The 25,098-nt window shown below is 38.3% G+C and overlaps 1 protein-coding gene across 1 annotated transcript in view; it reads right to left on the bottom strand.

The window, feature by feature from the left end:
* Nucleotides 1-24,692, bottom strand: part of NAF1 (nuclear assembly factor 1 ribonucleoprotein) — a 38,760-nt gene extending 14,068 nt beyond the window's left edge. The window contains exons 1-4 of the mRNA XM_030865718.2: nucleotides 24,288-24,692; nucleotides 21,681-21,849; nucleotides 8,335-8,428; nucleotides 4,886-4,968 (exon numbers count right to left, since the gene is read on the bottom strand). Coding sequence (XP_030721578.1) covers nucleotides 4,886-4,968; nucleotides 8,335-8,428; nucleotides 21,681-21,849; nucleotides 24,288-24,541 — 600 coding nt within the window. The 5' untranslated portion in view covers nucleotides 24,542-24,692. The remainder of the gene's footprint in view (nucleotides 1-4,885; nucleotides 4,969-8,334; nucleotides 8,429-21,680; nucleotides 21,850-24,287) is intronic.
* Nucleotides 24,693-25,098: the final 406 nt, after the last annotated feature.

Raw genomic sequence — 25,098 nt, 5'->3', positions numbered from 1 at the left:
TGGTAACGCGTGAGAAATAAAATGCTGTCATTTAAAATCTTATGAAATGGAACTTTTCGATTCTTTTAGATTCAGTCACTTCTGCCGTTTCCAGAGTTGTTAACATTTTTATAATATTAAATGACAACATTTTTTAATTCAAAAAGTAGTAAAGTAGATTTGAACTTGAAATTGTTTATTTCTCAAAAACTAAAGATACCATACGGCCTTTAACTTTTAGGTAAAGGAACTGCTTTTAGCATATCTATTATTTTATTTTTGAAAATGTTTTATAAATGATGAAAGGGAGCCTCTTGATTTCAAACTCTTCCCAATATAAATGGCTGAGTTTTTAAATATGTTTCTGATAATAAATGTACATTATAGAAACTAGACCATGATCAGTAGCAGTGTAGATTTTTCCAGTCTTTTTCCTATTAACAATTTTTTTTCTTTTGAGACTATATCATACTTTTGTATATTGCTCCGTTTTATTTTAACTATTTTTTTAAATTGAAGCATAGTTAATTTACAATGTGTTCGTTTCAGGTGTACATTAAAGTTATTCAGTAATGCACACGTGTGTGTGTGTACTCTTTTTCAGATTCTTTTCCATTAGATTATTACAAGATGTTGAGTACAGTTCCCTGTGCTATACAGTAGGTCCTGGTTGTATATTTTTTATATAGTAGTAGTGTGTATCTGCTAATCCCAAACTCATAATTTATCTCCCCACACCCCATTATCCCCTTTGGTAACCATAAATTTGTTTTCTATGTCTGCAAGTCTATTTCTGTTTTTGTAAATAAGCTCATTTGTATCATTGTTTTAGATTCCACATATAAGTAATATCATACAATAGTTATCTTTCTCTGACTTACTGCACTCACTATGACAATCTCTAGGTCCATCGATGTTGCTGCAAATGGCATTATTTCATTCTTTTTCATGGCTGAGTAATATTCCATTCTATGTATATACCACATGTTTATCCAGTCATCTGTCAATGGACATGTAAGTTGCTTCCATGTCCTGGCTACTGTAAATATAGTGCTGCTATGAACACTGGGAAGCATGTATCTTTTACAGTTTTCTCTAGATATGTGCCCAGGAATGGGATTGCTGGAGCATATGCTAACTCTACTTTAAGATTACTGAGGAACCTCCATACTGTTCTCCATAGTGGCTGCACCAGTTTACATTCCCACCAGCAGTGTAGGAGGGCTCCCTTTACTCCACACCCTCTCCAGCATTTATTATCTGTAGACTTTCTAGTGATGGCCATTCTGACTGGTGTGAGATGATACCCCATTGTAGTTTTGACTTGCATTTCTCTGATAATTAGAGATATTGAGCATCTTTTCATGTGCCTGCCTATTAGCCGTCTGTATGTCTTCTTTGGAAAAATGTCTATTTAGGTCTTCTGCTCATTTTTTGATTGGGTTTTTTATTTGTTTTTTTTAAATATTAACCTGTATGAGCTATTTGTTTATTCTGGAAATTAATCCCATCGGTATCATCATCTGCAAATATTTTCGCCCAGTCTGTAGGTTGTCTTTTCTTTTGTTTATAGTTTCCTCTGCTGAGCAAAAGCTTTTAAGTTTAATTAGGTCTCATGTGCTTATTTCTGCCTTTATTTCCATTACTCTAGGAGACAGATCTAAAAAAATATTGCTGCGATTTATGCCAGAGTGTTCTGACTATGTTTTCCTTTAGGAGTTTTACAGTATCCTGTCTTACATTTAACTCTTTAATCCATTTTGAGTTTATTTTTGTAATACGGTGTTACAGAATGTTCTAATTTCACTCTTTTACATGTAGCTGTCCAGTTTTCCCAACACCACTTAATGAAGAGACTGTCTTTTCTCCATTGTAATATGCTTGCCTCTTTTGTTGTAAATTAATTGACCGTAAGGTGCATGAGTTTATTTCAGGGTTTTCTATCCTGTTCCATCAATCTATTGCTCTCTTTTAAAACCTAAAGTTTCTTTAAGTTTTTTCATGTTAAATGTATTCTTCATAAGCATAATTTCTGTGGCTATTTAACACTCTTTTATACATTTAGCAGAATTTATTTAATTTGTCTTATATTGTAGAACACTGAGACAGCTTCCAATTTGTTCAGTGTAAGAACTGATGCCCCGTAATAAATACCTTTATCTGTAAATCTCTGTACTTCAGATTTCCTGAAAATTGATTTGTAAGGAATGGAATTATTGGAGCCAAAAGCATGATTATTATTAAAACTCTTGATTTAAGCTACTAAACAACTTTCCAAATACCTTAGACCAATTTAAACCAACTGCATTAAAAGTACCTATCTTATTACATCCTCAGTTGCTGATTTTTGATTATTAAAGTTCTCATTTGTTAAAAAGTAAAACAAAAAATAACAAAAACAAAACCTGCTTGAACAAATGCTCAAAACTAAATGCAAAGAAATTCAAGTTATATAGATATAACAGGTGATATAGGTTGGTCACTTTTTAAAAATCCCCTAATATTAAAGAACTCACATTAAAAATGGAATTCCATTCACTAATTATCAAGAGGAACTAATCATTATTAGGATTAAAGTGCAAAAGTAGAAATTCAAATCTGAGGTTGCCCTCCTTAAATCAGTGGGAAAGGGGGAGGGAGGGAGGTGGAAGGGAAAAAAAAATCAGACCACCTGGGTTGTAAACTCCACTTTTGTAAACTCCACTTTTTGATTTTTGAGTAAATGGGGATAATTCCACTTCCTTACAGAGTTTCAGTGAATTTTAAAATATACACAAAACATTCGACACTGTAGCTGATCATTATTGTTATTGAAGAGGAGAGGGAAAAGGAAGGACGTGCAAAGGTTTAACATTAAACGTAAAACCAATTTAGTGTCTGGATAATATATGCTAAATATCTAAGACATTCAATTTCATTTTCTGATCACTGGTTTGTTTAACTGATACTCTCAACCCTCCACACCTCCACCATTATCTTGGGGATTATTTCAAGGTGCTTAGATTTATAATCAAATATTTTTCAAAGACTTGTCACTTCTTGAATTTACAAAGCTTTCTATGTAAAATTTGGAGAGAGATTTAATTTTTCTTTCTAGACTTATACCACATAGCTAAAGTTAAAGACGTAAATATTATATTTTTATCCGACTTGTTCCAAGGTTAAATGACAGAAGGGCTGAGTATTAATATTATTCAGGACTGAAAATTCAAATGTACTGGGGGATATAAGAAATGTGAGTTTAGAGGTTTTCAAAATTAGTGAAGTGTTGAGTATACTGAAATTGAAATTGTCTAAGTTAGCTATTAAAGAAAAAGGAACTGTCATGAAAATCATAAATAAAAGGAATCATGGAAATGATCAGTTTCAATTCAGTCAAGAAGAGCAGGAAGTGCATTCCCTTGCCTCTGCTACCTGGCCTCCCCTGAGGAGGCACACCAGCCTGCCTATACATGGAGAGTTCCCTCCCCAGCAGTGTCCACCCACTTCCACTCCTCTCTCTCTCAACAGCCTCCAAGGTTAAGCCCCTAGAATCTCTCTAACCTCTTACAAAGGCACCAGCAGTAAATAGGGTTTGTTCTGTATTGCAGTACTTCTTCCTCTGAATCAAAAGCACTGAGATTCATACTTGAAACAAAAGTACTAAGCCTAAGTATTTGAAAGGGAGAAAAGCACAGCACCATCCTTCAGTATTAAAAAGTCTTTCTTCTCTTTGCAAACTTTCTCAAGAATTGCCAAAAAGTATTAGCTCTAGACCCCAATTAATTCTGTTGCTGACTGCTTTGCAATCGTAAGAGACTCATTTCTCTTTGGTAAATTAGTCTGGTGACCTAAAAAGTAGGTAGTGCAGGGTGGCAGGACCCTGATAAAAGCCTGATCCCTTTCTAATTTGTGTTAGAATAGAACAGCAGGAAAAGGCATAGAAAAGGGAAAGTTATGCGAGTTGATCTAATAATATAGTTCAAAATACATGCTTTTTTCTGATTAAACACAAACTATATCTCTCCGAACAAAAAGACACCAACTGTTGCTTATCTAGGAAAAAATAAACCCAGAAAGTTGCTTCTCCAAAGATAGCAGCTGGTTTCTTACCTGTTTGTTTTCAACTCAATACATATTTACTCAGCACATATAATTTACAAAGGACTGTACTACACACAGTGGGGAGTCCCGAGGTGAATATAACTCTGTCCCTGCTGCCAGAAAAAGAACACCTGGTTGGTATTTACATTCTTCATCTTGGACGGTTTTACGTCCTCTGCTGACCGCTCTGAATTGTTATTTGCAGGGTAAAATGTGGGGTCTTTCCTCCCTCTTAAGGTTGGACATGCAGCATGTGGGGTTGTTCCATTAGTAAGACGTTAAAAGGGACCCAACCTTTCGATGATACACATATTCATAATTCCCCAGAAAGTGCCTACGGTGACACTTTACTGCTATCACTGAAATCTTTTTCCACTTGAAATATTCCACTCTCAGCTTCCACCTGAGGAAGGCAAAGTCTAAAAAGTTTTGAGAGTCACTATTCAAAGGGCCTCCCTCACAAACCAAAAAAGTGTATGAACAACTATGCAGTGGAAAGTCTCCTGCACCTAACTGAGTACCTGGAGGAACTGTATCTTATTCAATACACAGACCCACTGCCTGGCAAACAACCTGACAAACATCAGGAAAAATCTGTATACATGTGTATTTAATGACACAAACAGCAAAGGATAATAAGCAGTATTAAACCAATGTAAAGGCAGACACGAAGTACTGAAGAAAATCGGGAATGTACTAAAATTTGAGAGCTCTAGATTGCTCATGTACTAAAATTAATAAACTTTTTAAGACAGTGAAAGTCAGAAAAACCAATCAACAAAGAAACAGGATAATTAGTAGGATGTGAATATTTTTTACAAACCTTTCCTGCTGCCTGTCGATCACTTTTAAAAACTACAGTCTCCTCATTAACTGGAGGTACGTTAGTCATAGATTCAATTATTACTGAAAAATGAAACAAAAAGATTATTTCAAGATTTAATCAGAAGATAATGTAGAATTTAAATGAGAATTTAGGCTTTAATTCCAACATAATTTAAAATGAAATTTAAGGTGGGATAATATACCTCAGTAACTATTTCTCTTGGATAAAAAAACAAAGTCTATTTATTACCAAGTAGCACAGGGAAATACATTCTACATTATTTTATTTTATATGAAAGCTACAGTTCCAAGAAAAAAAATTAAAGTACAAAATCTCACAGAAAATTGGAATCATCCATTAAGACAACAAATTCAAGCTGATCATTTTCTCAAGCAATTTTTACCCTAAAAAGAATAATCTCACATTTAGTCACTAACTCCTGTTTCAGAAGAAATTAGTCTTCTTTCTCACCTTAGAAATTCTTTTCCGCAAAGCACTGATTCCTTACTGATATATGAAAAAGTTAGATTTCAAAAATATATTTTCCTCTGAACAGCTGAAGTAAGAATGATAGAACTCCCAGTAATTTTTATCATTTCCCTTCTCAAAAGGCAAAAAGCATTATTCCACCAGTCTAGCAGAATCTCCAATTCGTGTAAGTGCCACAAATGTCAAACAACGAATCTACCACAGCAAAGAGGAAAACAAACATACACACCTCAAACAGACACACACACACACAACAGGTTCTTAGAAAATTAAAGCAACAAACAAGAATACTCTGTCACATTAAACAGATAATGCCATCTCCACTTGGAAAATTAGTGGAAATATTGAAGTATTTCCACTTGAATATCCACTTGAAATATTAGTTCAGATTATTAAAATCCACTCAAAGATTTTCAATTGTATCCCAATTAATTTCAAGAGCTAGTGCTTCTAAGTTCTGAACATGCACATAAGGAACAGATCACAGGTCAACAATTTTTGAGTTAGATCTGCTCCTGGAATAAAGATGACAAGGATCGGTAATAACAGTGAGCAGAATTTATTCTCCGTCTTCTCTCCCTCCCAATCCCCCTCTCAAGGAGTCAAAAATTACATGAAAATTAAAAATCACCTAATCCAAAACCCTCATTTTATAGAAAGGTAAGAAAACAGTACTCAAGAGATTAACATGATTACATGGTCAAATCCAGACAGAGCTATCACCACAACCTAGTGGACTAATACTTATTGTACACTCCTTTCTGTAAAAGGTCCAAATAGTGTTAGATGTTTTAAGCTTTCCAAACAGAGTGTGCAACAAGCATTTATTGATACAACAGTAACATGTGCTGTTCGATTCATTACTCTTTATTCCCACCAGGTTGAAAATTTTGTTAGTCTATTAAGATGTGTTATTCAAAACAGTATCCTCGAAAAGCGTTAGTCCATGTGTATCATATAGTTTACATTTCTTTCCCTTGAGAATAAACATTATGACCTAAATTTCTTCTATCTACATCAAGTCCAATAAATTCCTGTCTGACTTATTTGTGCATATTAAATACCATAAGATAATTCAAAAACTAGTAAATGTAATGACTCAACAGTGATGTAAAGAGTTTTAATTATGATTTTTGTAAAAAAGTTTCATTTTAATTGGAATTTTCATTAATAAACTGCAAAATTAGATAAGAATTAATTTTTAAAATAGTGATATGGACACATAAAAAGATAAAAAAGACAGATTTCCATTTCTACCATTGACTGATCACAAGAGCAAGTGACCTGAATTTTTTTTTAAGACCTTATTCTTTTTTTTTTAATTAATTTATTTATTTTTACTGTGTTGGGTCTTCGTTTCTGTGCAAGGGCTTTCTCTAGTTGTGGCAAGTGGGGGCTACTCTTCATCGCGGTGCGTGGGCCTCTCATTATCACGGCCTCTCTTGTTGGGGAGCACAGGCTCCAGACGCGCAGGCTCAGTACTTGTGGCTCACGGGCCTAGTTGCTCCGCAGCATGTGGGATCCTCCCAGACCAGGGTTCGAACCCGTGTCCCCTGCATTAGCAGGCAGATTCTCAACCACTGCACCACCAGGGAAGCCCCGACCTGAATTTTTCTATGCCTCTTAAGTCATAAACTAAGGACTGGTGGACAATTTAGGTCTTTTTCCCAGTTCAAAAATCCTAAAACTTTGGGACTTCCCTGCTGGTCCAGTGGTAGAGAATCCACCTTCCACTGCAGGGGACGTGGGTTCGATCCCTGGTCGGGGAACTAAGATCCCACATGCCATGGGGTAACTGGGCCCATGTGCTGCAAATTACAAAGCCCACACGCTCTGGAGCCTGCACGCCACACTAGAGAGAAGCCAGCATGCTGCAACGAAGAGCCCGCGCACCACAACGAAAGATCCTGCGCGCCGCAACTAAGACCCAACACAGCCATAAATAAATAAATAAAATATTTTTAAAGAAATCCTATGACTTTGTCAACTCTGAGTCCTATTTTTAGGAGTCTATTACTAGAGAGGTAATGGTAGCGACATTAATTTCAAAGTCTCTCCTATATGTACTTCATATCCTGGGGCTAAAAGAAATCTGTAGAATCTAGTTCCCATGTATTCCAGTGGGTTCATATTTCATGATATTAATATCGGTGTTAAATCACAGAACTTTCTAATTTACATGTTTATAAGATAAAATCAAAGGCAATAGGCAGATTACCAGTCCTCTACCCACCACCCCACAAACAAAAAAAGACATCCACACCCTAATCCCGGAACCTGTCAATGTTACTTTATGTTAAAAAGGAGACCTTGCCGATGTGATTAAGGTTAAGGAGCTTGAAACGGAGATGATCCTGGATTATGTGGGTAGACCCCATCTAAGGAGTCCTTAAAAGCAGGGAACGTTTTCCAGGCTGCAGTCAGAGGGACACGTGATGAGGAAAGAAGGTCAGAGAGAAGCTACATTATGGGCTTTGAGAATGAAGGGAGGGGGCCATGAGCCAAGGAAGGCCGCAGCCTCTAGATGTTGACAAGGTCAGGAATATGAGGATTCTCCCTCAGAGCCTCCAGAGAGGAACTCAGCCTGATGGACCCCTTGATTTTAGTCAGTGGGACCCATATCACACTTCTGGCCCACAGAACTGTAAACTAATAAATGTGTTGTTTTAAGCCACTAAATTTGTAGTAATTTAACAGCAATAGAAAATATACCAAATCAAAGAAATTCTGGAGAAGTATGTCAGTAAAAGCACACTTTAAATTTTTATAAAGACACTGTATTTATGTATTACTTGTATAAGCAAAAACTGAATTTATCTGTTCAAACCTAATGACTGTAAAATGAAGTGTTATTACATCTTTCAGAGAAAATTTACCAGTCATAAAGTCTTTGATTTCATTATTAGTACATGCTTGGATATAAATGATAATTTTTATTAATAAAAATATTTACATACCTAATTGTTCAATAATACTTGAAACCATCCCAAGAGGCTTTAATTCAATTCCTTCAGGCAGAACAATAGTGAGTTCTTCAACAGTAGGTAGTTCCTGAAATATAAGAAAGCATTAACCTTCCTCCAGCTTCAACAAGTTAACTTTTAAAAAAAGGACGGTTTCCATGTAGAGTGCTACACCCGTTTCTGAGACATAACATTAAGTACTTGTCATCTCTTGGATGTTGTCCTTTTCAGTGTCTGAGCATTTCTCCCCCCTTCAACATCTCCCCACCTAAGTGACTCGAGCGATCTAGTGTCTACAGCCTAACCCATAAGAACACAGGCCTGAAGACCATTCTAGATTTTCCTAATCATACTTGAACAAGAAACCACCCTCCCCCTACCCCCAAAAACTGCTGTTAAGGAATCCAAGGTAAAGAAAAGAGACAACTCACATAGTAACTCCCAGAGACATTCCATTCGAAGAGAAATATTTCCAGTTTCTCCACACAAGGAGAGTTCTCTGAGCTGCCTTAATGTGGTTGGTTAATTAATTTGACTGTGGTTAAACAGCTGAACAGAGAAACAGCTAACTTTTCTGGGGCTGTGTGAAAGAGATGAATTTCTGGCCTCTTCAAGAAAAAGTACAGAATTCCTGGAAACAGAATGTAAGCTTCAGTCCAAAAAGTTGTGAAGGTGTTGCCTGATTATCTTCCCTGTCTAGGTTAAAATCCAAATTTTTTTTACATCTAAAGATTTCTCTTTTCTGACCCAGCTGTTAACTGAATGTCAGCTGCTACAGAAACTAGATATTGAAGTAGAGATGAAGTTGAAGAGAAATCTAAGAATAAAGCAGACCTTAGGCTTTAAATTAAATAAACAGAGCTTTCTATTCTTCACCTTTGCTAAATGATCACAACTGATTCTTCGAAGGAAGTTTTTCCTTAAGAAGGGCTTGAAAGTGCAAAGATCTTATTAATGGCATGTTGGGGTTAGTTTGAGAGAAAAAAGGTAACTTTGGGAGAGATGTTAGAAAAGACAGGAAAACCTAAATTATACAGTACATTGCAGATGAGCATATCCTGGGTAATCATTTTCCTCTATGGGAACTCAAATCGAGGTTTTTAACAAAATCACTTAACCAGAGCGAAAGCATAACTTTCTTCTGCGGATGCTACCTTCCGATCAAGGAGTAGTTATGAAAAGCCACGTTAAGGGTCTCAGCCAACTCACTGCAGAAGACGTATCTCTGTATGGTTAGCCTGGCCTGTGTTGAAGGAAATGATTGTGTTTTATATGTCGGAATTTTCCTGAATACTTTTAAGGAGAGGACGACCGCTTGTCATTTTATCATATTAAATATGAAAAGCCTTTTCTTGGCAAAGACCATGGTTTGAAAATGCTCCATGTGTGTATCAGAATAGAGAAGGGGGTTCAGTTGTTAGAACAAACTGGTAAATGTGGCACGGAACAGCCTTGTTTAAGAAGTTCTTAGCTAAAGAAACCCCGTACCCTATGAAATATGAGACTGGAGGACTATAATGCTGGGAGCTGCAGGCAGGAGGCTTTAGTGATAGACGGCAATGTGACAGGCATCTCACAAGGACTCTGGCTCTGAGAGCAGCGCCTCCTACAAGAGGCGAATGGCATCTTCTAATGCAGCAGCACAGTGATGAAATCTGCCCCGCTTCCTCACCAAATTATAGTTAAGGTCTAGAGCAAAAACTTTCATTCCTTCTGGACTGTGATAAAGCCCGCTGGTTAAATAAAGCCAAGACTGTGTAGGTAGAGGAAAGGAAGAAAAGAGGAAATGCTGTTAGATCTTTTATGAAAACCTCTGAACTGGGTAGAAGGGCAGATTGTATGCCGTTAACACTTAGGACACAAAATCAGCACTATTCTCAAATAAATAAATGCTATTTGACCACAAAATGGAAGGCTCCTTGTTTTGTGTGTTCTATTAGGAGGAATTTAAGGCCCATGCAATATAATTATGTTTTGGTACAAACCTAAACTCTGGTACTATTTTGATCTTTTTTAACTTTAAAGTACAGAAGTTATACATGTCCCTTTTGCAAAAAAAAAAAATAAAAACTGAAGTAGTATAGGAGGATACGAAATAAAAAGCAAAAATTCCCCCCACCCTATTCCTTTCAACCTTCCAGTTCCTCTCCATAGATAGCTGTTAACAGTCTTTCAAATACACTTACTAGACGGACACAAACTTAACATTTAACTTTGATATGTTTCACTTAATTAAAGTACCCACATTGTAATATAAGCTATCCTTTTTATCTATTATATCTTCCACATCTTTCTACACCAAAACATAAGTATCTATTTTATTTAAACACTCTTACAGTTCCACTGTATAGATGTCCTAAAATTAGTATACCAATCACCTGATACAACATTTATCTGCAGTTTTAATTTTTATCATTACACAAAATGATACAATGAATGTTCTTTAAAACATATCTTTGTGTAACTCCTATGATAAATTCTTCTAAGTGGAACTGCTATATCCAAAGGTATAAACATTTTTAATTTTGACAGATACTGCTAAATTTCTTTTCAAAAAGGTTACATCAATTCACACTTCCACGAAAAATGTATGAGAGATTTTCCTACATTCTTGCCATCACTGAGAAGCAAACTTTAAATCTTTGCCCATCTGATAGGTCTAAAACAGTATCTCGCCTTAATTTGATTTTCTTCATTAATCAGGACGACATGTTTCCTGGCTACCTGAGTGTGTTTATGAATTGCTTGTATACTTTATACACATTTCTTTTGGAAGGTTTATCTTTTTATCAATTTATAAGAAAACTTTGGGGTTTTAAGAACATTTGCTCTTTATCAACTACGTAGCAAATATCCACTTCCTTACCTCTCACCATGTTTTCTGGCATTTAAGTTGTTTACTAAACTGGCATTTGACTACACCCAATACATCAATCTTTTCATTTTTTTCGATTTTAAAACTCGTGTCACATTTAGAAAGACCTTCCCTATACTAAGATGACTTAAAATTCACTGACACTTTCATCGCTTCTCTAGTTTCAAATTTTAAAATTGTCCGAACACAAGAAAACACCATGCTGAGATTTATGTCTAGTGATTTTCTTGTGTATTCACTGTATTTCCATATTTTCAAAAAAAAATAAGTCCTCCTCCTCCTTTTCAATATTAGTATATCGCATTTTTCACTTTTCAAATGACACTGGTTGGTATGACCACAATACAATTGTGATGATAGTGAGCATGATGTCTGACTATTAGGAATGTTTCAAATGGTAAGCATAATAATGCATTTTGATTGGAACTTTTTATAAGGTTAAGAAAAGTATTCACCTATTCCTATTTGTGTGTGTTAGGTTTTTTAAAATCAGAAATGACTGTTGAACTTTACCAAATGCCCTTTCATCATCTTTTGATATCATCACCACATAATTTACTGTAAGTTGAGCAGGTCAGACTACAGGGTCTAATGGAGTCCAGATGTCCTGCTCTAAGGACATCTATGAGACATCCAGCATGAGGGAGACAAGGGAAGGTAAACAAAGCCAGAATATCTGTAGTGAGGCAGGGACTCACACCTGTGGTCAAAACACAGTCTGGGAGACTCCCTTAACTCCTGTTACTACCCTGTTTCAAACCTATGTACTAACAGAACAAAAAGTTTTGCCTTCAAATGGGGAGGATCTCTGATCTCATGTAGAACCAAAACTTAGAACACAGACACCACACTTCTAATTCCAATTCAGCTACCCCAGTACTCTGTAATGGGGGAATGCATGCATAGTTCTGAGATTCCTAAAAAAGGCCAGTGAAGGCATCACACTGCTTCTTGATGGTAAAAGACCCTACCTATAAAAGCGATATGCATGAAGTCTCTATACCAAATGTTCTGCAGAACACAAAAGGTATATAAAGAACCAAATATTATACATATAACTTGTTAAGAGAAAAGCGAAATCAGCCTAGTGCAATTCCAGGTCGAGATCAAGAAGTAAAACCAGCCTTGTATAATTCCAGGTTAAGAGCCTATTCTGGAGCCTTTGAAAGTCCAGTTAAGTCAAGCAATATATTTGCTTTGGAAATAGTATTTTGGGGACTGAATCAAGGGAGAAAAGAGATATTAGCTCCTCTTAAACGAGCATACTAGGAGAGGAGAAGGAAAAAGGGGGAGAAAAAAATCTCCCAAACTCCCTCAACAATTCATCCAAGGGATGTGCTTTCCACGAAGATTTTTGGCAGGTTTGAAGGCAGAACTTTAGAAGGTTCAAAGGGAAAGTTTCTGGACTACAATGTCAGACCATTAATACAAGATCTGATCTTGATATGTAGATGTCACAAGTTACCTTATCTACTAATTTAAAGAACTACTAATCTAAAGAACTGCACCACCACCAAGCCTAGTCACTCTTCATCGAATTATCCTGTGGCTTTGCTCTCTTGTAAATACATTACTGTCTAACATACTATTTGTTTACCTGCTTAAAGTCTTTCCCTAACCAGACAATAAATCCATCAACGACTATAGGTACCAGGTCTGCCTTGCTTGTTGCTATAGTGAGAACAATGGCGAGCACATAGTAGGTGCTCAGTAAAATGAACTGGCTTAGCTCATCAGTCCAAGCTAAAAAAAATCTCAGAAGAGGTCGCAGACTTTTTCAGTCAGAGCAGAAATTAGATAATGAAAATACAATTCTTAAAATTCAAAAGAGAATCCTCAAGGAATGAAAAGGACCTCAACCCGACCTTCTCAGTAACAAAGTAAAAAAGGCAGGCTTCCAATTAAGCTTCACTGCCCAGGACTGATGCACAGATACCTCAGCTTTGCAGTGTCAAACATTACTACAGCCATTAGATCAACACCTGGCCCGCTAATAACACAGAAGCTGCCCTGGTAAGATAATGAATGAATCTGCTCTGTCTCATAATCTCCTTCAAACAAAAATCAAGCACTTTGCTTTTCCAGGAGTGGAGAGAGGATGTGTGTGTGTGACAGAAACGAGGAGAAACACAGACACACGCCAATAACCAAAAACAAGGGGCCAGAACACATATTAAAGTACACTACAGCCCTGACAGTGCAGAGGATATAAAGAATCAGAAATAAGAGGCATAACGATAAACTAAAAAACTGAAGGAAGAGCTGATGAGGGAAATCCGGACCCTTCATCATATAAACAAAATCAAGTGCAATGAAAACAAAAGATTAGAAGGCTATTTACAGCCGCTTAGGAAGATTAACATATGAGCCTAGTTTACCTACAACCCCCATGGAAAGATTAATGAGGGAGTAGAAAAGACTCCTTCTATTCTGCTTATCCAATACAAGACACTAATTACATTTGATTATTTAAATTTAATTAATTAAAAGTAAATAAAATTTGCACTGCAGTCTTCAGTCATACTGGCCACATGCAAGTGCTCTGTAGCTATGGTATGAAGACAGGGTCACTATAGGACATTTCCATCACTGCAGGAAGATCTACTGGACAGCACTGCTTTACACTCTCACACAACCAAAGAGCCCTCCATTACTAAATATATACCCAGGTAAAGGAGGACCAATCTATTTTCGGCCATTAATACAAGTATAATTTTAAGGCCATATTATTGACATCACACACCATATTAGGTGTGAACACTAACCTGAATACTCCACTGGCAGAAATGAAGGTGTGTGATAAATCCCTGTTGTCATCATTGTTATTTTCCAAAATTAAAAACAAACTAACAACTGTTTTGGATGTACAGTATCTGCAACTAGATATAAATATCTATGCACTCATTTAAATAAAATTAATATTATCTTTATTGATCCAAAAATCAAAGAAAAGTAAAAACAGTTTTTATGGACATATTTATTCAAAATGTTTACATGTAATGACAAATTTAACAACGAAGAGTAGACAAGGAAAGGAAGAAAAGTATTTCACTCGCATCATCAGGCAAAGAAAAAAGTCACAGCATTTGGCAAATGAACTCCTGAAATTCAACATACTAAAGAAATCCAATCCTCTACTCTGACACACTCTATACCTCCAAGTCAAAGGCTTTACTAAAAGGCAATGTAGGGTTTCTTACAGTAATGTAGGAAAGCGTAAATTAGATGACAGAATCAGCCTTTACCATGACAAATTATCCTATATTATTCAGAAAGGAAATAATCAGGAAGTTCAAATGATCAAATTCCAATGCTGCTAAGCAGGCCTCCACAACAGTAACTAAAAACAGAGCTGCCTGGAATCCACCTGATGCTAGTTCTGAGTCTGCTCCTCTCCACTCACTACTTCAGGCTTCTTAGCTATAAATAGTGAGAAACTAAGCAAAAAAAGTTCTGAATAATTCACACAAGTGATTAACGATACAATTTTAAAAAATGTTTAACAGCATGCAATCAAAAAGACAGAACATTAATAAAGAAATTACATACCAGACTTGAACAAAGTTACTCTGATTCTGGAGAACAGATGCTCACAGTTATGGCATTAAAGAAATGCAAGGTCCTAACCACACTTCTCAAGCAGGCGTGAAAGATCAACCACTGTCTATCAGAAGAATATGATTATATTCTGATTCTCAGACATCTTTATGGCCTACATGGTTGCTCAGTTAAACGAAGATTCAAATGAGAAGCACTGAACATTAAAAATCCACCCTATTAAAAATTAAACTGTAGACACACCAGTCAAAAAACAGTGCCTAAAACTTCCAGCACAAAAACGGAAGGAGCTAATGGGTCAAAAATGGCCCTCCGAGAAGACAGTCATACCTTACAATGGTCTTGACTTCCCCAGCTCTATGAAGACTTATCACTGGGGTAGGGGGAAAAAAATCAGTTAACTTATGATCTTTTGAGGTAAAATTACCTAAAGAACCTTGATTTGGGTTTTCACTCACAAATACAGAAAAAGGGCAGCAGATAGTGGGAAAGGCATCAAACATTCCAAATGGCAACAAATCCTTTTGGTGCCAGTTTGGGGAGAACTTTAAAAAGTGAGGAAAGTGGAATGAAGTTATCTGACCACTTTCTCATGTTACCCAAGAACAGAGGACATGCACGTGGAGGCCAATTACCTGATGCTATTAGGTGAGCCTTCACTTTTCAGATATGGTTGGAAAGTAGGATCCAATCTCTGGAGTACTGAGAGCCATGATTGTTAACTTTTTTTTCCTATAACTGGTAAAACATATTGGAAAAAAGAATGGATTAGGTCTCTACACTGTGAGTCAACTAGGACTTCATATAACATTTAGTTGGATTCATCAACTTCTCCACGTAAAGTACTTTTACAACATTCCATGGAACTCAGCTATTCCTTTAGCCATCACCAACAAGCATTAATTTGCCCTCATCTATTACCCTATCATATATGACACTAGATTCACATTAGCCCATTAAATATTTTCACCTACAAGTTGAAAGTGAACACTTCTTTGAAATGTCTTTATATTCTCTTATCTTCTTTATATTCTCCTTTTGTAGTAAACTACAATGTTCTCATCCCATCTTTCTCTAAAATTATTGTCACAAAAACAAAGCTCATAAGAATACTCTCGAAAGTTAACTGGCATAAATATAAAAGTAAAATAAAATCATAATCCATCTCCATAAGAAAAAACCTTCAATGATGAATATAACCCTAAGCATTATCTTTTATGTTAACTGAGGAGTCCATACCTCACGGAATCTAAGACACTGACTTTATATACCACAGAATTAAAAGCACTGCCAAAAAACTGTGAAGCTAATCACTGCCATCAATTATTAGTCCCAACTTTTCAGAAGTGTGAAAAGGTTAAAAAGTATCCATTTTAGAATTGAAAACACTCCCATGGATGATGAGTGAACAAAGAAACATTTCCTGAGCCCCTACAGCATAACCAACACCGGGGACACAACTCCACTGAGACAGACTTGGTTCTTTCGCTGGGAAATTTCCTATTCTGCTCACCTGTCCGTTTCTATGGAGATCCTATCCACCTTTCAATCTAAGGTCAAGCCACGATGTGTTCCCTGACCACTGCACTGCAAGTCATCTCCCCTTCCACTCACTCCTTCAGCCTCCTGTACCTGGTACAATTCACTGGGCATTCAGTCATCAACTCTGTCAATCCTTCAGCTTCCTGTACCTGGTACAATTCACTGGGCATTCAGTCATCAACTCTGTTGTTACTCTGCTTTCAGCCAAGTGTGTATGCTCACTCTCTACCTGGAGTCTTCTCTACAGACATTTATCTTTATTCTCTAAAAACAATCACAACTCACTTATTAAATCTACTGGGGATGGAGAAAGCTAATAAATGGAATGTTTCTGTGTAATAATGATCATATACATGTATATACACAGGGTATATATGGATACTCTACTGAATAAATCAGTATTTATTCAGGATTATTTGTGCTTCATACAAGCCTTACTGAAAAAACTTTGTGCAATGAAGCACAAAATCTTAATTTTTTAAAAAATCTGAGCACTGTTTTTAAAAAGCACCAAGTATTAATGAAAACCTACCTCCTCTCCAGTATATAAGCCATTTCTTAAATATCAGGTATTTTGAGAATGCTAGTAAGTGCCATCGGTATTCTAAGATATGATATAATAATTCCAGATATACTAAAGTCATAAAAAGCTGAAGTTGAACAAGGCCTGCATTTAGGACAAAACTCATCAACCAAGTTGGGCCCTGAAAACACCACATTCAATCAACGATTATTAACTGTAGAACAAGGTGCAGTACAATTTCAAGATGGTGGGAAGTCAAAAATGTGAAATAATCCACTGTAAATTCTGACCACTTGAGGTGGCCCACATATTTCCATATCCTCACGTTAGGATAAGGGTCTGCACTGCCAGAATCAGAAAAAGTGTACTCACCCTAATACAACTATAAGGGTCAACCTAATTATACTGCATTTGTATGTTACCTATATTATACTGTATATTGTATATATACATACATTGCATTTGTATATTGCCTATGTACTGTATATTGTAAATTACACACCATATATTGTGTATAGATATATGGTATATATACAACATAATATAGGCAGTCTCTAAATTATGAAGGTAAATTTACCAAGAATTGCCTACAAGCATTAAGTTTTTTTCTTGGTCATGTTATATTACATGTATAAATACACATTATCTATATTGCAGTATTATCTATGTTTTATCCCCAAAAGCACTGTGATCATAATTTTAAAATATTATGTAAAAACTTCAGGTTTTCAATAGGTACTAATTTATACAATTCATTTCTGATTAAGACTTTGCAATGTCACAATCCCATGAATGTCCTTATGATTCTAAATTTTAATTACATCAGATTTATTTGAAAGAACAGTTAAGAACATAAATTGATGAGAAACTTCTTCAAATAGAACCTAATTTTCCAATTCACTGAAACACTGAATAAACCCTATGTGGTTTAATGTAGTTCCAAAACTGTAATATGCATACTGCTTTACATTTACTGTATAGATTACATATTAATATAAACCTTCTCAGCATTGAAGGGTTTATGTTCTAAAAGAATGATTCCACTTGGTTAACTTTGTCATATATTATGTAATTGTGACATTAAGAAAAAAGCCAATTAAGTCTATTCTCCTTTCCAATGCCTCTATGGCTGACCAATCCCTCGTTTTTCCTCTTCCTCTCATCTTTTTTTAAAACAAGTTATAACCACATCTTGTCATCCCAAGAGATTGTTGCAACTGTTTAAATCTAGTGCCACAACTACTGAGCCTGCACTCTAGAGCCCGCGAGCCACTACTGGAGCCCGCGTGCCTAGAGCCTGTGCTCCGCAACAAGAGAAGCCACCGCAATGAGAAGCCCGCGCACCGCAACGAAGAGTAGCCCCCACTCGCCGCAACTAGAGAAAGCCCACACGCAGCAACAAAGACCCAACACAGACCAAAATAAATAAATTAACTAAATTTTTTTTAAAAAGCAACTGTTTAATTCTAAAAGAACAATCTCGAGGTTACCTCACTGTAGCTCCCACATTCTTACAATGAGAGATCCGCAATAGCTAGTAGGTAGATCACCAGGACCTAACTTTGCAACAATGGAAAAGATTTAAAAAGCTCGACCCAGGAAGGCAACATTCCTGTTTGACAAACAGGCTAAATGGAGGTAAAAATTAAGCTCGGCATGCCTGAACAACAATAGCAAACAGCCTAGTATATGAGATACTTCATAAAGAAGTAGGACATAAAACCGGGCTAAACTGGGCATGTCTATGTTCTAAAGATCTCAATGATCCAGCACAAACTCTGAAACTGGTATTAACTGTTTGGCCCATTTTAATTTATGTATGCCTTTTGGCAAAGACAACACAGAATATTTCTCTCATCTTCTTCAGAATTTCATTAGGAAATTAAATTAATAGACTACACAGAGCAAACAGTTCCGCTGCACAACCCCTGCTGCCTAAGAAGACACACACCAGTAGACCTGAACAAATGGCACATTCAATACCAGCCAGAGCTAGTTGTAACAAAGGAGGGGATGCTTCCCAGGAAGCGCGGACTGCCGTCTTCTGAAAAAAGACAAATCTAAGCTGTCATAGTCAGGAAAGAATATGGCGCTAATAGCCAGCTTGTGGAGAAGTTTAAAGCAGGAGAGACCAGACGTACAGCCAGGAGCAAGAAGAGAAATGCAGGTGTAAGCGAGAATTAAAAAGATGACTCTGCAGGCAAACAGAAGAAGTGAGTCAGGAAACAAGAATATGACACTTGGATCGATGAGAGTCCCAAGAAGCGTACAAAAGAAACAGCACGGCCATCCACAAGAGCTAGCTTGGTTCCCGATGGCTTTCCTATCCAAGTAAGTTTCCAACAAATCCCCCTTCTCTTGATGCAATTTGAGGGTCTCTGTTGCCGCCACGAGAGTCCAATGTAAGTCACGTGATTAACTGCTCCCAAGTATTATTATTTCCCTCTTCCCCTCCACAGAAGATAAATACTATTACTGACAGAACAGCAACCCCGTCTGAAGTGTTCTAAGCCTCCCTTTCCTGTGACCGAGAACCCATTCCTTGTGGTTTGCATGGGGTTGAAAACACCCACCCAGCTCCCGCCCTCCTCAAATTCCACACGCTCTCACGCTTCCTTTCTGTCACCTGGCTCTCACACTCACCCTGTGCTTTCTCTCAAGCACACACTCTCCTACACACTCTCCACAAGAAGAGCAGTGACTAGGTAACTCATGTCCAGGCAATCCGAATACCCATCTCACTAGACTCAATTATTCGTTCAGGCCTGAGTACCGAGCCCCCGGTAAACCAGCACAAGTTCTCTCCATGGCTTTCATACAGGAGTATCAGTGGCCAAGCCACCAGCCCTGCACAGAAACACCTACAGAGCAACAGAAAAAGAGCAGAGTCCTAAAGATACTGAGTACTTGTAGCCACACCATCCTTGATGTTCAGGGCCAAGTCATTCTCTTCCCTTGAACTTCAGAGCTAAAGTCCTGAAGGAGTCCTCAGATACTCTTTCAGACCCTAAGTCAAAAAGATTTAGGGCAGACCAGAGAACTCATTCCTGCACCTAGCTCTGGCACCAGAGTGGCTTAAAAGACTAGGAACTTCTAGTACATTTATTTCCTAATCATGAAAATATAAAGTAAACAGCTAGTTAAGAATCCAAAATTTAAAAATAAAGACTATAATTGCCCCTTCCATCCTTCCCAAAGATCCTTCAGAACTGGCACAAAAAGGAACAGAGCAGCACACTATTCCAAGTTTTAAAAGCTAACATACTTTCCTTCCCAGCAAAAAATGCAATTTTCTGATATGAGCAAAGCATACACTCACAATTCAACAGCACTTCCAGCTAGTGACTGTATTTGTCTCTGCTTCATTTACTCTCTCTCTCTCTCTCCAGTAGGTACTATGACAGCAGAAAGGGGATGGGTCTTGTTTACAGCACTTGGCATATGGCAGGTGTGCTGTAATAGTTTAAAAGTGGGTGAATGTAAGATGCCTGTTCACTCACCCATTCTACAATCACATATTACCGTTGACCGAAAAGCACTCTGCTGGGCACTAAGGGAACCACGAAGACCAGGTCTGAACTCAGTCCTCAAGAACGTGGTTCCTGGCCTCTATGGACACAGACCCTTTTTGACTTTCTGATGAAAATACGAGCACTCTATCCAGAAAAATACCTAAGTATATTGACTAATATTTTGCATTAAATTCCAAGGGAAAAATTCCAGGTCTAGTAAGATAAATAAGAAAATGAAACACATACATAAATCAAAGTACTGTGGTCCTTTATTTGTTGATTCTTATACTCTAAGAGAGAACTTAAATAAAAAGGTGATCAAGATACAGGGAAAAGATCAAGTTTACCAATACTTTCAGAAAATAGTCATAAGTTGGGAGAGGCTTTGTGTAAAAAGACCACTGACAGAGATCAATGTCTATAATAGGGAAATATAAATTAATGATGAATTTGCATACAAATCCAAGGGTTCTCAATACATGAGGTGTTAAGTGAGATAGGAAATTTCTTACAACGAGAAAAAGGAAATAATATCGAGTGAATACAGTCATGAAAAGGTGCCTGAATGACTCTAGGCTTTAAAATTTTTTTTCAAATCTTGCTTTACTACTTCATTGATTTAAGTATTATATCATTACAGTCAGTGATCATTAAGGTTTTTAAAAGCTTTAATAATAACTAAAGTACACGTGGGAGTGGGGAGAATAAACATGTGGCAATATCCTGTGAAATTCTGAGAAGACTTTCCTCTTGGATCATAAGGTTTCATTCAACCAGACTACCATCAACCTCCTAGTAACAGCTTAGAAGGAAATAAGCACACAAGAGTTAAATTTATAGATCAAACCTATCAAATGTCAATACCAATCCACAATAAACAAGTTTTTTCCAACTGTAATAATAAAAACACTGCAAAAACTTGAAGTAAATATAAATCCTCAGAAGTGCAACCGACCTAATTTCACTATTTCTCTAAATGCAGTCGATTAAAAAAATAATTTCAATTGCTACTTAGCAAAATTTCCTGAGTTGTAGAGCAAAAAAAAAAACTTTACACTCTTTAGGGAAGATAAAAAATGAAAAGCAGCAAGCCAAACTGGATGCCCAGCACAACTGTCAAATGTTAGCGTTGGAAGCAACCTGAGAAATTATTCAGATCAATACTTTCTTTTACTTAAGAAAGCCAAGGCATGGCAAAGGTATGACCAATAAAAGCTGAGAAAGGTATTCAAATTTATAGAGCAGATATAGGCCAAATGAGATCAATACTGGTACCATAAAATATTTTAGAACATGCAAATTAAGTTCAGTAACAAATCTAAGTACTTACACTTAGAAGTAACTCATCTTTTGTTTTAAGAGGAAAATTCTTATTTTCCTTCTCAACTTGTAAATCATCTTCTCCATCTGACAGCACTGCAGGGAGGGATATACGGGACGAAGACGATGAGGATGAGGATGAGGAAGAAGAGGAGCTTGAACTATCGGAATCTGTTTCACTGTAGAGAAGAAAAAATTGAAAACAGTACAAAAGCATTATTATGAGGGTACCAAAATACGATTATTCAACTAGGAAATATCTACCTTACTAGATGTTTATGGCTGCTGTTCAAAAGCTTAGCATTTCGAAACTGACTATGGTATTTGGAAAGCAGTCTTTAATCCATTGATCACAAAATCCCTGCTATAACCCAAACCCTCTTATTACAACTGCCTCACATGTCATGCCACAGTCTGAATATAATTAAGCATGTGACAAATCACTGACAGAAGAGAATTCTGGGAAAGGCACCTCTCTTATTAGTCACCAAGGACAAAATCACAACTAAGCCAAGAGAGTTTCTTCTCAGTCTTCAATTTGGAAACTCCTCAAAGTTACTAACCATGCTGAACACTACTCTCTGAAATCTCCTTTAGCCCTTGACTTCCACAGCAATTCTCAGTGCCAGTAACTCTCCTCTTAAATTGTTTGCTGGTAGCCACTTCAGCTCCTTGTATGTACTGTTTCTAAGAGTCCCATCCTCATGTTCTCTTCTTTCTCTGGTACTCTTTCCATGGATAACCTCATCCAATGAGCTCAATCATTACCAATGTGCAGATAACTCCCAAATCTTCAGCCTTGATATCCCCAGGCTCCTCTCCTGATCTCTAGTTGCTTACCAGCAACTGTGGTATGAATGACCTATACATGTCTCACACTCACAAGTTAAAAGAAAAAAGTGCATTCTCCTTACTAAATCTGCTTCTGTCTTCGAGCTTCTACTTTTATTTCATTGTTTAGTCCTCAATCCAGTCACCAGAGGTAGAAACCTTGGAATCATTTCAAGCTATTGCATTCTCAGTCAATGATAAAACTGGTAAACGTGACTCCTATTCCGCTAGAAAAATCTGAATACAGAGTGTGTATTAGGTGATATTAAGGAATTAGGGTTCATTTTACTATGATTTATAATGACATGGTGATTATGTAAAAAGTATTTATCAGAGATGAATAGTAAAGAATTTACAGGTAAGGTGGCATGCTGTCTGAAATTTGTTTTAACACTACCAGGTTAAAAAAAAATGTTAGAAATGTTAGATAAAACAAAGTTGGCAAAATATTGGAAAGTGTCAAGTTTGGTGATGAGTATATGTTCACTCATTGTATTACTCTCTGTACTTTGTATGAGTTTGAAAACATCCATATTAAAAAGTTCAAGTAAGTTTTATCTGTAATCTGACGTTCAAATTTACATGTCCATACCAGAATTGTCCTCTGAACTCTAAACTCATCATCCTACTGCTTACATGACATCTCCAATTTGTTGTGAGGGAAACCTCAAATTAACTGTCCGAAGTTAATACTCCTATTGGTCTACAGCCCCCATCCCAGTAAACAGCACCACCATCCACCCAACTGATGCCTCTCTGACTCGGTCACTACAACATCTACTAGCGACCCTGATCAGGGAGATGTCAAAATATTCAATCCAAACATGGTCACATCGTGGACTAACGGAACATCTTTCCAACTGCTTCCACACTAACCCTGCCCACTCTGCTTTCACTCTTGAGCCCAGTTCAATTCCTTATCCACAGAGCAAAACATCAGAACGTTAACCTGAGCATGTCAATTATCTGCTCAAAAATTCTTCAATAGTTTCTCCACCCATTAGAATTAAAACTTTATCATGGTCAGAGGGTCCGACAGGGTTGGGTTCTCCTATTACTTTCTCAGTGCCTAGCTTGTTCCTTCGTGGTAATTGTCACCAACTCACTGGCTGATTGGTATGTTTACTTTTATTTTTCGTCCCTCTCAGCAGAATGCAGGGCAGGGGTAGTATCTATTTTGTTAACCGCGTCGCACAAGACACAGTCAAACACTTGTAGACGATGTGCAGCGTGGTGTAGTAACGTCACGCCGAAGTCCCCTCCCTCCACAAAACTTTCATATTTAAAAGACACCGCGAGAGAGGGGGGAGGTGGCTCATAAAACCTACGGAAGCCTGCAGTAACACTAAAATAACAATATTTCGCTAATTTCATTAATAATTCCTCACCAGAAAGCTTCTACGAACAAAACTGCCGAGACCCAACTTGTAAACACATAAAATCCTTCACCTGATGCTCCATTTATCTGGCTCCACAAACAAGCGCACACACTAAACTGGATGGGGAAAAGTCGGCTCTGTCCCAAACTATAAGCTATAACCACCAAGGACACGCCACACGACTGGTCACGGAACAACCCTATATCCACAGATTTCCTATACTCTAGCTGAAAACGATATGGTGTACACAAGACCCCCAGACTTCGGGGACGAGGGGCTCTGACGGCGACGCTCAGGCCCCGAGCGCGATCCACAGGGGGCGGCGAGGAACGCGCCCCGGCTCCCCGGGCCCTCCCGCTCCCCGAGCCCGCCCCGGGCCCCGCGCCCCGGACCGCCGGGCGCCCGACCTGTCCGAGTCGGAGTCCGAGTCGGAGTCCGACGTCTCCAGGCTGCTCCCTCCGGGATGCGGCTCCGGGAGCGACGGCGGGGCGAGCTGAGGCGGCTGCTCCCCCGCAAGGTCCGGGGCCCCCTCGTCCGCCCCCGGTGCTGCGACCGGAGCGGGGTCCGGAGCCGGCACGGCCAGACCTTGGTCAACCCCGACGCCGGCGCCACCGAATTTCAGAGTTTGCAGCTGAGCGGCGGCGGCCTCCACCACCTCCATGGCGCCGCGCTCGGAGCGCCCGCGCGGGGAGATACACCACCTCGGCGGCGGAGGCGACAACGAAGCGCTGGGCCGCTTCCCGCGGTGCTCGGAGAGCTGCACGCGGAACACCGCGCGGAACCGTCCGGAGACGTGCCCCCGCCGTGCACGCAGCTGCACTTCCGGCAGCGCGTGACGTAGAGAGACGCGACGTCGTTCTCTGGGGCGGGGCGGGCCGGGGCCGGCGGGGCCGGGCCGCTGGCCTTTGCAGCCTGGACCGCGGGGTCCGAAAGCCGCCGAATTTCCTGCGTCTTGGGAAGTGCGTCTCACTCCGCAAAGAGGGATGGAGAGACTTTCCTGCAGCTGCTGCAGGATCTGGGACAATTCCGCGGAGGCGGAGACTGGTAGGAGGGATGACAGGACAGGGAGATGCCTGATGGGCCGAGACCGTACACATCAGAAACTTGAGCCAGGAATCCTTGAGCAGGCACTTCTAGTAGACTTCCTTAAAGTTAAACGGAGTTCCAGCCGTGGATAGACAGCAAGCACGATGACCATCCATCTCAAAACGATTACAA

This window comes from Globicephala melas, chromosome 5 (assembly GCF_963455315.2).
Source record: "Globicephala melas chromosome 5, mGloMel1.2, whole genome shotgun sequence".
Taxonomy (NCBI): domain Eukaryota; kingdom Metazoa; phylum Chordata; class Mammalia; order Artiodactyla; family Delphinidae; genus Globicephala; species Globicephala melas.
The sequence above is the reverse complement of the archived record's forward strand: the minus strand, read 5'-3'. Positions and strand labels throughout refer to the sequence as shown.